Source organism: Pleuronectes platessa, chromosome 17 (genome assembly GCF_947347685.1).
Source record: "Pleuronectes platessa chromosome 17, fPlePla1.1, whole genome shotgun sequence".
NCBI lineage: Eukaryota > Metazoa > Chordata > Actinopteri > Pleuronectiformes > Pleuronectidae > Pleuronectes > Pleuronectes platessa.
The window spans coordinates 21,487,388-21,503,285 of NC_070642.1; the positions used below are offsets into that span (position 1 = coordinate 21,487,388).

Genomic DNA, 15,898 nt, shown 5'->3' on the forward strand with positions numbered 1-15,898 from the left:
GGAACAGAGGAGGAACAGAGGAGGAACAGAAGAGGAACAGAGGAGGAACAGAGGATGAACAGAGGAGGAACAGAAGAGGAACAGAAGAGGAACAGAGGATGAACAGAGGAGGAACAGAGGAGGAACAGAAGAGGAACAGAGGAGGAACAGAGGAGGAACAAAGGAGGAACAGGAGGAACAGGAGGAACAGAGGATGAACAGGAGGAACAGAGGAGGAACAGAGGAGGAACAGGAGGAACAGGAGAAACAGAGGAGGGACAGGAGTAACAGAGGAGTAACAGAGGAGGAACAGAGGATGAACAGGAGGAACAGAGGAGGGACAGGAGGAACAGAGGAGGAACAGAGGATGAACAGAGGAGGGACAGAGGATGAACAGGAGGAACAGAGGAGGAACAGGAGGAACAGTGGAGGAACAGTGGAGGAACAGAGGAGTAACAGAGGAGGAACAGAGGAGGAACAGAAGAGGAACAGAGGAGGAACAGAGGAGGAACAGGAGGAACAGAGGAGGAACAGAGGAGGAACAGAGGAGGAACAGAAGAGGAACAGAGGATGAACAGAGGAGGAACAGAGGAGGAACAGAAGAGGAACAGAGGATGAACAGAGGAGGAACAGGAGGAACAGAGGCGGAACAGAGGAGGAACAGAAGAGGAACAGAGGAGGAACAGAGGAGGAACAGAGGAGGAACAGAGGAGGAACAGTGGAGGAACAGGATGAACAGAGGAGGAACAGAAGAGGAACAGAGGAGGAACAGAGGAGGAACAGTGGAGGAACAGGATGAACAGAGGAGGAACAGAAGAGGAACAGAGGAGAAATAGAGGAGTAACAGAGGAGGAACAGTGGAGGAACAGTGGAGGAACAGGATGAACAGAGGAAGAACAGAGGAGGAAAAGAGGAGGAACAGAGGAGGAACAGAGGAGGAACAGGATGAACAGAGGAAGAACAGAGGAGGAACAGAGGAGAAACAGAGGAGGAACAGAAGAGGAACAGAGGAGGAACAGAGGAGTAACAGAGGAGGAACAGTGGAGGAACAGGATGAACAGAGGAAGAACAGAGGAGGAACAGAGGAGGAACAGGAGGAACAGAGGAGGAACAGTGGAGGAACAGAGGAGGAACAGAGGATGAACAGAGGAGGAACAGAGGAGGAACAGAGGATGAACAAAGGAGGAACAGGAGGAACAGAGGAGGAACAGAGGAGGAACAGAGGAGGAACAGGATGAACAGAGGAGGAACAGAGGAGGAACAGGAGGAACAGGAGGAACAGAGGAGGAACAGGAGGAACAGAGGAGGAACAGAGGAGGAACAGAGGAGGAACAGAGGAGGAACAGGAGGAACCGACTCTTTGTAAATCCACTCAACTCTCGCTGGTGTTTTTAAAACAGGGCTGGACTTGTGACCACGGAATCTTGGTCAGATAAGCTCAGTTGTTGTGACCGTGGTGGTGACACAGTTGAGCGAGGCAGTGGCTGGTTCTTACTGAGACATGCTGGGGCAGGAGGAGCGTGGGGCCTCCTTCCATCTGATGGAGCAGATGATGCTGGGAAAGCTGGGAAAGCTGGGAGCTGAGGGGACCGAGAAAACAATTAGTAATTGAGGATTGATATTTTACAGTTTAATTATATTAATTTAATAAAGACCAGTAAGAGCATTGGGAACGAACCCACCTCCTCGGAGTCCGTCCGTGTCAACACAAGCGGCGAGCCAATCAGGAGCGAGCAGACAGGAAGTGTCCGTCCTTCACGTGACACAGAGAGAAAGACAAGAGAGAGAAGATTAGATCTCTGAGGGAGATGAGTTGAGTTTCTGAGAACTGTGTGTGAAGCATGAGGCAGAACCTGTGGTAACCTTCACTCTTCATTAGAACTCAAAGGGTGTTTAGTTTGTCCAGTCTACAAGTAACAGAACCCCCCCCCCCCCCACCCCCTCGAGTGTGTCAATCATTACTTGTGTTTTTTAACAGGTACTCAGGAACCAGAGAGATGTACGTGTGGTAAGAACAAAAAAAGAATCTGAAATCAGAGAAAGATTTCAAACTCAGTTCTCATTTCACCTAATATGAATTTGTCTCTGCCAGCGGTTGCTCAAGCAAACTGTGCCAACTGCAAATTCCGTTGAAATTCTGAAAGGTCATCGTGACGGTTTGTTAAAGCTTATTTTAAGAGATGACGTGAGATCTTATTTAGCAACCTTTTTTTTTATTTCCATGTTGATATGAATCAGTTCCCCATCTGCATCAAGGGGAGTTACCAAAGTTTTGAAACCTCTGTGGAAAATAACATGTGATATTTATATGAAAGATGAAAATGTAATGAGAAACATGTTCGGGGGAGAATTGAAACCATGAAGCTCAAAGGTTGTGAAGCTGAATTCAAATCAAAGATCTTGTAAGATGATTTCGTCTTTGACAAAAAATATCTTTAGGTTTTACATAAAGAATCATACAGCTTTTAATAAACGGCTGAGAGAACGAGCAACACCTGTAACTGAAGAGCAGGGGGGCATACAATCAATCAATCAATCAATCAATCAATCAATCAATCAATCAATCAACAGTGAGGAAAAACAACTTTAAACTGGGAAAAAGGAAAACATGGAAACTTGGGAGGAAGTTTCTCTCGAGTGCAACAGATGTTCAACAGAGCACATCAACAGAACTACAATATTCACAGCTGTGGTACGATTGGAGAGTTTATTTCTTTCAGTCTTTCCTCCAAACTGGAGGAACCGGATGTTTCAGGACGAGTGTGTACAAACACTCGATCATAGCTTCGGTGGAAGAGAGGGGATGTTGCAATGACTGTGGTGGATTGAAACATGGTTGACAAACCACACGTGTTTTCAGACATGCGATGTATAGCAGAAGTATGTCACTTCTGCTATACTTCACTCTTCTAATGCCACTTACTCCAAGTCTCGTGTTATGAGTATTTGGTTGTGTTATGAGTATTTGGTTGTGTTGCGAGTATTTGGTCGTGTTATCAGTATTCGGTCGTGTTGTGAGTATCTGATGTTGTTGTAAATATTGAGTGGAAAAAACACAATTTAAACTAAACTCTTGAATCAATAGTCACATATACAAACTTTCAAAGACACAACCTGCAGTTTATTCCTTCCAAACTTGTTGTGAGTATTTGGTTGTGTTTTGAGTACTTGGTCATGTTATTAGTATCTGGTCGTGTTATGAATATTTGGTCGTGTTGTGAGTATTGGGTCGTGTTTTTAGTACTTGGTCATGTTATTAGTATCTGGTCGTGTTATGAATATTTGGTCGTGTTGTGAGTATTGGGTCGTGTTTTTAGTATTTGGTCATGTTATGAGTATTTGGTCGTGTTGTGAGTATTTGGTTGTGCTGTGAGTATTTGGTCGTGTTGTGAGTATTTGGACTTGTTGTGAGTATTTGCTGTTGTTGTAAATATTGAGTAGAAAAATCACAATTTAAACTATACTCTTGAAACAATAGTCACAAATAAAAACTTGCTAGAACACAACCTGCAGTTTATTCCTTCCAAACTCTTTTTAGATATTTTTGATCTATATTACAAAATGAGTATTGTGTAGTTTCCCGTTGGTCTTAGACCCAAACAGATGGTTATTAAAGGGGATGTTCTGCAGAAGACATGCCTGCACAACACTCGACTTGTGCAGGCATGATTGTTTTTCTATTCACGGCCACCTGAGGAATTTTCACAAGCATTGGCTCCAATATCCGAGGGACGTCACCCTCTACTGCTACGATGTTATCTCCCCTTAATTCTGAATAATTGATGTCACTAAACCTGTTGCTGGAGGCCTTCAGCAGGAAAGATGATGCAACATCTCTCATACGTCTGTATCCAGTCAGGTCTTCTCTCTCTAAACCACACCTCTAGCTCACTATATATTCTTCCTCTCTGCAGAACCAGCCTCTCACTCACAGAGCCGACAGACGCACTGACACAAGGTGTTGATGTGCTCAGCACTTCTCTGTGTTTACAGTGCACGCCTCCTCCTCCTCCTCCTCCTCCTCCTCCTCCTCGGGGACTCTGGCTCGGGGCTGTCCAGGCTTGACGGAGCTCCAGAACCACGGATCAGAGTCGGGAGGGGAACCGGAGCCTGAGCAGAGGAGACGCCTGAAGCATGAAGGATAAAACTCTGTGACTCTTCTTCTTCTTCTTCTTCTTCACTTTGCTGCGGGGCCTCATCAAACAGGACGACTGATCGATTTCCTCCGCTGTTATTTTGTCCATCAGCAAAAACATGTCTACAAAAGATTTAACTGACGACTGCTATGTGAAGCATAATGTCACGTATCACACTCTCTCCTGGCTGATGATTGGAGAGTTCACACTGGGTCTGCCGCTCAACCTATCGGTCCTCTTCATCTTCATCTTCAGGTATGAGGAAACACGACCTCACCATCTCGTCTTCGCAAACACAGAAGAATATGAACGAGAGCTTTTCAAGCAGGAGGCGTAAAAACTGAAGTTTGCACAGATTTCCTGACGTTGTGTTTGAATGATCCAAACGTGAATTCCAGGAGAAAGTTAATGAGAGAATAGTTCTTCTGGTGCTTTCTAAAAACCTAGAGAGTTACTATGCAGACCTATGCAGTAATAAACTCGTGCTCTCAGCAGAAGACGATGGCGACAGTGTTAACATCCTGTTTGAATACATGTCTGTTATTACGTAAGTTGACAAAGTGTGTTTATCGTTAGTTTGTCATAATTCTTCCCTGAAAGATTTGATATGAATAACGTGAAACTCAATAAAGCGAGTAATTTACGTTGCAAAGGATTCGTGCACCGGAAACTATTAAAACTATTCAGGATGCAAATGAAATTTTTTTTGACTTCTCTTAACACTTTGACAACTTGTGCATCAGAGAGACGTCTCCTGTTCAGCTCAGCTCATCTTCGATCAGATGAAACAAGCTGAGCCGCTCCGTGGTCGGAGATCGACTGATAAACACCTCGACAGGTTTCTGAACAGAGAGTCACTGTTTTCTTTGGCACCAGTAGATTTCCACCCCTGATGCAAAAGAACCATAAATTATTCTCTGGGGAAAAAATCCTATCCTATAAAACTTCCTGGATCCGCGCCCTGATCCAGATTTGCATCAAAAGTTCTTCCTTGACCAAAACTTTCCACCGAGTTTTGTGGAAATCCGTTTCAAAGGTGACAACTACAAGAAAATACAAATACAACTCGATGTATAGAACTTGAAATCAGAAAATAGACATAAATATGCTGTTTATCCTTCACATTTAAAGGTTTTCTATATCAGCAACAGAAACGCAGACACCAATATCAGCAGAGAGCCGACAGGAGAGGAGCCCCGGCTTATTTAACTATTTTAAATCTTTCACAAAACACGAAGTCTCAGTGTGTCTGTGTTGTTGTGTAAATTCCTCACAGCGTCCATGTCACGCTCAGATTCTGAAGAGGTTTAAAATAAAATGTAGGTTCTTCTGCTCTTTAATGTTTAATCTTTTAATTGCGTGAATAACTTTCCCTTTTCAGATTCAAGTTCTGGAAGAACAAAAGCATCCTGCTCTTCAACATCGTGGTGGCCGACTTCCTGCTGGTGATCTGTCTCCCAGTCAGGATCCACAACTACCAGCACGGCCTGCGGCGCAGCGGCGAGAACGCCGTGTGCAAGACCATGCTCTTCATGCTCTTTCTCAACCGAGGAGCCAGCATCACCTTCCTCATCACGCTGACCATCGACCGCTACTTCAACGTGGTCCACCTGGGGAGGAGGAACTTTGTCCGAAGGCTGAAGAAATCTCCTGCGTTCTCCATCATCATCTGGGTCCTGCTGCTGCCGCTCACCGTGCCCACCATGCTCCAGAAGGAAGGCTGCTGCAACAGCCTCGGACGAGTTGCGACACCAGAAGAGGTTTTTGTTTGACTTTGCACAAGCTGTAAAAGTTCTCCCGGCACGTTGAGGCCTTTGAGTTCTATTCCGCTGTGAGCATCAGCAACAATATGATCAGGGAACTAACTCGTGACAGTAAATAAGAACTGCAGCTTCTGCCAGGCTCAGACTTCCTATGAGATCAGCTAGATATCTAATCTGATTTCCTCTCTCAGCTGCTGCAGTCACAATCTGAGGCCTGTGCACATTCTAGTTCCCATAATTAGTCGATTCATCCATTTGTGAATCTGTTGATTTACAGAATATTTATCTGTCACTTAAAACAGTTATAGTTAATCAATAATTCAAATAATGATAGTTTAAAGCTGATAGAAGTTGAGATATTTCATTGTGTAGGTGATGAATCCTAATTGTGAGCATCATAAGTATAATCACAACTACACGTTGCTATATTCCACCACGGCACCACATTGATTCTGAACAGATATTTTACTTTTGACCGTATTTTTAAGCATTACTTAATCCACCAATCATAAACAAGCCTCTCGTTGTGGATGTGCATTTCAATAAAGTTGTTCTCTTCTCTTTCTTGCAGAAAGTGGTGGACACTTTGAGAGAGGTGGTCTTCTTCTCTCAGATCCTCGTCCCCTTCGTCATCCTGGTCTACTGCACGGTGCGCATCGTCCACCGGCTCAGGAAGAAGACCGTGGGGGAGAAGGCCAAGCTGAGGAGAGCCGTGTGGCTGGTCATGTCTGTGGCCGTGGTCTTCTCCATCTGCTTCCTGCCCTGCGCCGTGGGCCGAGCGGTGCTGATGTGGGTTCGGTTGATGAAGTACGAGGAGGCCGAGGTGTCCGTGGTGCAGGTGTACGACAGCCTCATGGTTCTGTCCTACACCGACTGCCTGCTGGACCCGCTGGTCTACTGCTTGAGTAACACGGGGTTTAAGAACGCCTACGTCTCCACCTTCTGCCCCACGTTCCTGCAGAAGAGGCTGAAGAAGTACGACGTCAGCTCCACGACAGGAACCAACACAGCTACAACCTCTGCAGCCAGAAAAATCTCACTGCCGTTAACAAACAAGGGAAATGCTCTGCTGCCCAAAGTGTGAATCTAGATCTGAAGGCCTCAGCCGAGCAGATGATAACCACTGCTTCTGTTCTCAGCTGCCGTGGCACATCAGACTCTTTCTTTCTGTCAATGATGAACATTAAAGGTCATCAAAGGTCGTTTCACCAGCAAGAACAGCGCCACAGTGAAATATGATGGAAGGGTGTGAATGGAAATGGAAAAAAGAGGATGAGGGGATGAGGGAGGGATGGAGGGATGTTTGTGATCTGTGAGCAGGGGCGTTTCAAGGGACTTTGGGGGCTCCAAGCAAGAGGGCCCCCCCTACACCATCCCAGGTGCAGCACAAACTCAGAGCTGCAGCTTTGGGTATCGCTTCAAAGTAAAAGCTGGATTGTGTCGCTAAAAATATATTTTTATATCTGTATTTAATTATAATATATTCTTGTGAGTCTGCGTTCAGGAGCCGAGAGAATGAGACGTTTCCTTTGTGATTATATTTTATCTGACTCCTGCAACATTCACAAAGTGCTAAGAAGATGAAAACTTAAAAAAGTAAATCGTCTGAACACCGTGTCCTGCAGGAGCCTGGAAGGATTTTAAAACTCTCCTCACTCACAGAGTTTACAGGTCGTTGGTGAAGTTGATTATCACAACTGGATAATTTGTGTATCACAGTACAGCCGACTGGAGATGTTTGTGTACGGCAGCAGTAAACACACAGAATACAGGTGATGCAGCTGCACAACAACAAATCAGCAGGATACCACTGATCCAAACACACTTCACTTTTTCCCCCAAACCCACCCTGATGTTGACCTGCTGCTGATCACAGGCAGCCGCCACAGACTCTGAGTCCAGGTTGTGTAGCCGGCACATTCCCACACGTCGTTATCAGATGCGTTCGACTCTTTGAACATTTTTAAGGCGTGACCCTTTTCGCTCTGGGCGGGTTTGATGGGTTTTGGTCTGTGAGTTGAGGCGAGCGGCTGCAGAGCAGGAACAGTTTTTTAGATTCTAGTGTAATCTTGAATATAACGGCAACAACAACAACAACAGAGAAAGGAAGTGTGCAAACAAATATGGCAAAAATTGAGTAGTAAGTTAGAAAAGTTAGATTTTCTTTGGTTTCACGTGTCGATCTGAAGCACAACTTGAGGCTCTGGACTTGGTCTGAGGTTTTCATCCTGTTTGGCTCCTCGTTTTCATCCTGAGATATTTGTTTTTTATTATTGTATATATATATTATTCATTTTTGCGTCTGTCACTTGTTAGAATCGTCACCAACACTGTGAATCTCCTGCTGTGTTCTCACATGGGCCCGTCTGTTCTGTGAGACACTGACCTGTCAGTAGCGTCAGCAGGCGGCTGTGCTCCTGTAGAACCTGGTGGATCTGCTCGATGTGCAGCAGCAGCTCACAGGGACGAGCTCCAGCCTGCAAACAACCAAACACGTTTCAATCTCTGTGACAGGCAGGGGGCGCAATGCTGAGGTTATGCTGCCATCTAAAGGAGAGAGAAGGAACTGAGGTTAAAGTTGACATCAGGTCACATTGATATTGTATAACGTGAATATTTGCTTCTCAATAAAGTTCCGTGCTCTCAAAGCAACACAAGCTCAGTGTTTTTTGTTAACAGCACATCCAAAACCTTTCAAATCTCATTGGGTCTCCAAGGTGGACGTCTTCCTCAGCATCGTCTTCTTCATTCAGGAAAGTGTCCGGACTTCAGGGTGAGGAGTGAAACAGGAAATGGTTTTACTGAGTTCAATGTTGTGTAGAGATCTATCAAACTAATATCACTATTGAACATTAGAGCACAACAGGAGCTATGGAGAGAAGCCAGCGCTCTCTACTGTGTTTCACAGTATAAAAGATCTGCGTCATCATTTTCCTTGAAAACCTACTTGTTCCATGTTTTTATTGACCGTCTGAGAGGCGTCCATGTCGGCAGCAGTCAGTTGGGACGGTCCAGGGGGCACGGGGTCATCAGGGCTCAGCGGGGGGGCCACCATTGGCTCACCCCGAGGGGACGGCAGGTCCGGTGTGCGGCCCTGGAGCTCCACGACACCGACTCCAGAGGACGGTGCTGAGGCTGAGGCTGGAGGGGGACGGGACGGACCTGGATCTGTAGGTGGACTCGTTCTGTCCATCTCAGCAGACATGTCTGGACGATGAGCACTCCTGGTTGTCCTGAGATGTATCTTGTATCTTGTGTTAACAAACACACAAAAAACACGATACAATGGAAATTAATTACACTTCTTTGAGAAGAGAGACCCGGTTCTTATTAGCCTGTTCTGTAAATACTTTTTCTGACAAAAAGGTGTCACCAGCGAGACGGCATACAAGTTTAACAAATTTAAAATGTCCTAAATTTTCCACGGGATTAATAAAGTATCCATCTATCTATCTATCTATCTAACGTACAGAAATTTAATCAAACAACAAAGGCTTTAGCATTAATTTATTATCAATTTTAAACTTTGCGTGAAAGAAGCTATCTTCAGATGGACAAACTACAATAATGAAGAAAGACAGATGATGAAAACTAAAAGGTTGAAACAAAGTTAGAGCTGAAACTCTGAATTAATTAAACTTGAACTAAATCCAGATAAATAAAACACTTGAAGATTGTGGCGGGAGACATTTTTAACCTGAATTTACCATAGATTGTTTATATAAGTTTATTTAAAGGTATTTCCTGAATGAATCGTTAATTCTTTGTTACCTGTCGTCAGGTTCAGTTGAGGGAAGTTTACTGTTGCTACAGTTACGCGTCATTTCCGGCTCTACGGTTTATTTCATGTCGGTTAATCGAGCAAAAGCTGAAAAAAACCGGTGAAGCTCAAACATGCGACTTGATATTAAAGCGAATTCTGACGCGGGAATAAAAACGTGAAGGAAAACGTTTTACCGCGGATTTAGCTCAGCTGCACGGAGACAGGCGACTTCCGGTAAGTCCCTTCAAAATAAGGGTTCAGTCAGTTTGTTCTCATTTTTCTGGGAAAATTTTTAAAGATAGTTATAAAATTAAGAACTAATATTGAATTTAATTGAAAACCTAAAGAAGTAACTTATATACAGTCTATAGTGGGTTTATAAGGTACTAACAGCTCTTTAAGGTAAAAAGGCGCCATATTATTAAAGGCCTTGAAGGTGAGGAGGAGAATTTTAAATTCTATTCTAGATTTAACTGGAAGCCAGTGTAGCGATGCTAATACTGGAGAAATGTAGAAACCTCAGAGAGAGCCACATGTGAGGGATCCCCCTCCCAGGATGGACAGGAGCGTGATATGTACCAGGACCAGGGTGCAGTGAATCCCTTGGCTTCGTTCACATTGTGTCTTCACCACTGGCAACTGAGCTCCTTCAACCTGTGCAGCCCCAACACGACACTCATCCCACACCAGCACGGAGACAGGTTTGTCCACCGGCAGCCACGTCCCTCATGTGGGGCCCGACAGGAGGAAGGAGCAGAAGTGTGAGGAGGAGGGAAGAAGGACCCGCACCAGAAGATGGGTCTCACAAGGTGTCTGCACTTGAGTGAGACTACCCCAGATCTCAGAGACGTGATGGTCTCCGTGATCTGGAATGCAACAAGGGAATTATGCAGCGGAGATTACATATTAAAACATCGAGGGTGCAGATGATGTTTGAGAGTCAATGTTCCTTCTTGTGGTGTCCAACATAGCATGAGTAGCGTCCGATTCACACGTAGTGAATCTGGAAGGACCGAGCCTACATGTCGTAAATAAAGTGAACTTCTTCATGGAGGACTCACTCGGACTGAGACAAACGACCCACGGAGGAACAACGGTCACTTGGTCAACAGCTGAGACGCTGAAGCAACTGGTGGCAATACTGCAGCAGCAGTGTGAGCAAGAGGGGTTGATGGGAAATGTCTCTCTGGTTAAATAGACCACCTGATGAGGTGGCTGTGTATTATAGATGATTGTGAAGATTGAGGTCACATGACGTATGTCACATGATTGGCACAGCGCAGCTCGAGTTGCCTGACAGAACTAGCTCGCCGGCGTCGCCACTTTCATATTAAATGTTTTTCTTTCACAAATGTTTTTTTCATTACTGTTGCATAAGTGTATTTTACCAACCTCTACACTGTCAAGAACTCTCTATCCTTCAACTCAGCTAAATATCTATATGGTAATATTGGTTATAGTTATTAATTTAATTGTTAATTAGAGTTACAAATTCATAGTTGGTACTTTAATGAGAGAATGAATAAATTTGATCTTTTCCGTTTTTCTGAAGGATTGTGCCCTGTGATAACTTAACAAGTTATTATTTAATATTAATAATTTTAATAGTCAATATTTTATTTTGATAACCAAATTTATTGAATGCCGAAACTATTGCATGGTATCACGTTTAATTCATTATTGCACAACAGTTTTCACTGTAAGGGACCTAGTTGATCAACGTGAGAAACAGGAACCTCACATTCATGTCACTGTTTCTCATGAATTCATGTGATGAATAGTTTATTTTCTTTTGTAGAGTTTATTATTTACTTTATAACCAGACCCAAGGTCACATTCTTGTTGAGTTTAATGCTGATTTTGTTTTGTCTTTGTTTGTGTGTTAACAACAGATTTCATAATAAAGACTGGAGACATTTCTTTCTTTCTTTCTCTCTTTCTCAGTAGATGAGTAGGAAGTGGGAGGCAGCTTCTCGTTTCTACTGAAGAAACCGTGATGCTCGTCACACTGAATGATGTGTTGATTTATTTTCAGACACAGTGAAGTTAAAGATGTGACCATATATGACAACGACTCTGAGACATGATGGACGGTTACTTCTTCATTTACTTTATTGGTCCACAGGCAAACTAAGTTCAATCCACAGCTGGAAACCACAGAATCACATTTGATTCACGTGAACATTTTGAAACCCAAGTCAATAATGTTATTAAATCTTATTACAGAAAAATCCTCCATGCACATGTGACCTGAACAAATGGTTAAATAGCTCTTGGCTCCATGTGTTTGAATATGAACCTTAATAAGTTACAATCATTCAGTAACTTCAAGATAAGTTTGCAATTTGTTATTGTTTTTTTAACAAAGGAATAAAACAATAAACATGAGACAGAACTTCAAGCTGGACCACCTGTAAAATATCAAAGTCCAGATGTGAAGCTGCTCCAGAGGTGACGTGTGTCGTCCTTTATTTGGACTGAATCTCCTGATGTTTGCATCACTCATGTGAACGAGTGACAAGTGTCTGAATCTAAAAGTCGCTGCTGCTCATTAGTTCATCGTCAGATATTCACACAGTCTCTGGTCGACGGGGGAAAGTCGGTGCTGATGGATATTTTCTCTACATGCAACTAGCACATGACCACAGAGGAGACATGTCACTGAGGGGAAGTGATCCACAGGAAGTAAACACCACATTGCACTTTTTACTAAGAACCGAGAAGCAGAGAAGAGAGAGAAGAAGAATGGATGAAATCAAACGGATTCAAATGTCTTTACATCTGCTACTGGTGCTGATTCCATTTACAGGTGAGAATAAATACACTTACACAACTTTACCAGTGTGAACAATAAGAATAACACCATATTGTTTGTGTTTGCTTTTAAAAGTGAAGAGTTTCACTGATGTGTTGTGGCACAAGTCTGGCTCATTCAGGGGACTGATACTTATGAGTACTCTGATATTGTACTTGTGTATATTTGTGTACTGGATCATTCCTCATATTTTGATCTGCCCATTAACTCACGGTTTAACTGGTTAGATTTGGAGGTTAAAGGTCAAGGTTTCAGGTATTTGGCCTCTCACACATCTCAAGTCTGAATTTCTTCAGATTCTGACCAGTTGTCTCCTCGAATGAAAACTTAACAGATTAGATTTCAGTGATCAAGTGTCAGAGTGACCTCATGAGTCTGGAGACAAAAGTACGTAGACTGGAACTGGACTGGTTGGATGAGGCATTCAAATGCAGGGAGAAACTGTAGTTGATGTCTTTCAGGTTTATCTTGTCAGTCATGCTCCATTTGGTCTTAATTTACAAAGTTATGTCTAAAATAATCCTCACATTCAGAAGTGTATGAAAATATGAGTCTTTTTCTTGGTTCAGTTTAATTGTTGCTGTCTCTCTCTCATTTCCTCCACAGTGCTCGATGCCCAATATTCCTTCATCATCAGAGCTGGAGCTGAAGTCACTTTGTCTTGTGACAATGTGAGAGATGATCATGTGAACTGTGGAGCTACTGAGTGGCTCTTCAGTGATTCAGAGGGGACTAGAACAGGAAACCTGTTTGTAAACAGGCAGCTCGACACATCTGAGATTTCCAAATCTAAAGCAGACAGACTACGTCTTGCTGCAAACTGTTCTCTGGTTATTAGTGAGATCACAGCTGAAGATGCTGGTCTATACGTCTGCACACAGTTTAACCTGACAACACAACCATATGAAGATCATTATGTTGATCTCTCTGTTGTCAACGGTGAGTAAAAGAGTCTCTTCATAAAAACATTATGATAATTCTGATCATTCTGATGGACATAGTTTCACTCATGTTATCTTTCTCTCACAATATCTCCATCATCACCAGTGACTGAGCAGAAGAGAAGTGATGAGGTGACGTTGAGCTGCTCTGTGTCCACATGTAGAAGCTGTGACCTCACAGTGAAGTGGCTGTTTATGAATATAGATGTGACTGAAAACAACAAAGACCTGAAGACATCACAGTCTCACCGCTCGGCCACTGTGAGCTTCTCAAAATCCCATTTTGATCACAAGATGAAGAACTATAGCTCATTAACATGTAAAGTGAATGATGGTTACAACGAGGAAACGTTTTCCTTCATCCCTCCGTCATCAGGTGAGAAAACACAGAACACGATGAACTGCTCCTGATCCAATAAATTCCATTTGTTAACACATTTCTTTTTCTTAAGAAGGAAAGAACGAACCAGCTCCAGGAAACAATGAGATGACAACAGGTACTGAATATTCACTGCACCTCTCATTCATCTCTGTGCTGCTAATGTTAACAACATGTGTAAATACAGGAAGTTGGACTGAACAGGAAACTAAAGCTCGTCATTCTGTTCACAGACTGGTGGTGGTACATTCGTCTGGTTGTGGGTTTTGCCACAATCGTGATATTGGTTGTGATTCTCATCAGATGGAGAAGAAACAAGGTGAGAACATTCACAGATGAAACTAACATGTCACTTATAGAGTTTATACCTCCTCCAAGTTTTTATTTATCTTGTAATAACACCATGAAATAATGATGTCATCATAAGTTCTAAAGTTTTAATGTGAAAGTTAAAGTTCTGGATGTTTCTTTGTGTTTTGATACATGTTGTTATGCTGAGATGGTTTTGTTAGCACTGCATTAGGTTATTTTACTTTTCAATAATCATTCGAATTGTGTTGTCTCTCTATCAGTAATGTAACATCCTGACCTGTGGTGTAATACATCCTGTTGTGTATTTTTTTGTAATCACTATTTATCATACTTCCTCGTCAACATTTGTATTTGTTGTGTTCTGTGAAGCACATTGAACTACACTAACCTGATGAAAGGTGCTATACAGATGATTGATTGATTGATTGATTGATTGATTGATTGATTGATTTATTGATTGATTGATTGATTGATTGATTGTATATCCTACAGATCCAGGGTGGTGATGTTGCAGTGGCCTTCAGCACTGTGGAAGCTCCCTCCTCTTCTACTGGACCCTCAGCTGATCCCAGCAGCCTCTATGCCAACGTCACATTCATACAATAGTAGAGTCTCATTTGACTTCGATATTTTTACATCAGGAATCATTTGTTACAACTTTCCGCTGTGAAAACAAAGTCACTCGTAATAATGTGATTCTCATTAGATAGAAAAGAAACAAAGGTGGGAACATTCCCAGATGAAACTTTGATTTAGTTTAAACCACTGCCAAGGCCCGACAGTCTGTGAAGATTTATATAAAATGTCACTTTTATCGTGTGGACTGGATTTAACCAGTTTTCAGCCATTTTATTGATTCTTGAAGTTTGTCGTCTAAAAGCTGGAATATTTTATTCTGTATCTTCATGTTCTTCTGATCCAGCTGTTATTCTTATACATTACAATGGTGACGTGTTATTTGATAGAACATTGTTCTTTCTTGATTCTTCCTGTTCTGGGTTTGAACCCTCATGGTTGATGCTCTTAGTGTAAGTTGCTTTGGATAAAAGCGTCAGCTAAATGAAATGTAAGGAAATGTAATGTATAATGATATGAATGATTGTATATGATCCAATGTTTTGTAAAAAGTGTTTTGCCCAGTGTGCCAGAAGGGGGAGCTGTACGTTAAGTTACTGCTGCAGTGTTTAAGTAATAATAATAATCATAAGATGGTTTATCTTCATATAGATATAGTACGTTTAGCTTGATGAGCCGGCTGTTATAGACATGTTAGTGTTTCATGCTGTGATGTAGATACTGCAGGTTGATACTTCCAGGTTTGAGTTGAGAGACTTTTTAAATGATGTTGATTTACATGCAACAAGATGAACCTTCCCCCCCTCAGTCAATATCAGTATTCATAACAATATTCAGTGCTTTTATTAAACGGGATGTCCTGCAGGTTCCACATCTCTGAGCCTGTGTGTGTTTTATTGAGACAGATGTTTGCAGCGTCAACCTCGCTGCAAACTGTAGAGACTGTAGAGATGGTAGCAGACTTCAGGAGGAGCCCAGCTCAAACCGTCCCTCTCACCATGTGCAACTCCCCAGTTAAAACAGTGGAGTCTTTCAGATTCCTGGGGACGATCATTGCACAGGACCTGAGATGGGCGGAGAACATCACCTACATCATCAAGAGGCCCAGCAGAGGATGTTCTTCCTGCGGCAACTGAGGAAATTCAACATGCCGCGGAAAGTGATGGTTGACTTCTACACAGCCATCATTGAGTCCATCCTCACCTCATCCATCACCGTCTGGTTCGCTGCCTCC

The 15,898-nt window shown here is 42.8% G+C and overlaps 2 protein-coding genes across 3 annotated transcripts; both read left to right on the forward strand.

Moving 5' to 3' along the window:
• The first annotated feature begins 3,828 nt into the window (after positions 1-3,828).
• LOC128459767 (hydroxycarboxylic acid receptor 2) lies at positions 3,829-8,520 on the forward strand. Its single transcript, XM_053444626.1, has 3 exons — positions 3,829-4,370; positions 5,497-5,875; positions 6,450-8,520. Exons 1-3 carry the CDS (start codon positions 4,234-4,236, stop codon positions 6,960-6,962), a joined length of 1,029 nt encoding a protein of 342 aa, XP_053300601.1. The 5' UTR covers positions 3,829-4,233; the 3' UTR covers positions 6,963-8,520.
• Positions 8,521-12,142: 3,622 nt separating this feature from the next.
• LOC128459768 (uncharacterized) lies at positions 12,143-15,537 on the forward strand. 2 transcript variants are annotated; one of them, XM_053444628.1, is made up of 6 exons: positions 12,143-12,450; positions 13,063-13,395; positions 13,504-13,773; positions 13,853-13,894; positions 14,010-14,095; positions 14,581-15,537. In XM_053444628.1, exons 1-6 carry the CDS (start codon positions 12,267-12,269, stop codon positions 14,692-14,694), a joined length of 1,029 nt encoding a protein of 342 aa, XP_053300603.1. In that variant the 5' UTR covers positions 12,143-12,266; the 3' UTR covers positions 14,695-15,537. The 2 variants fall into 2 exon arrangements, with proteins under 2 accessions (XP_053300603.1, XP_053300602.1); XM_053444627.1 differs by having other exon boundaries at positions 12,146-12,450; positions 13,850-13,894.
• Positions 15,538-15,898: the final 361 nt, after the last annotated feature.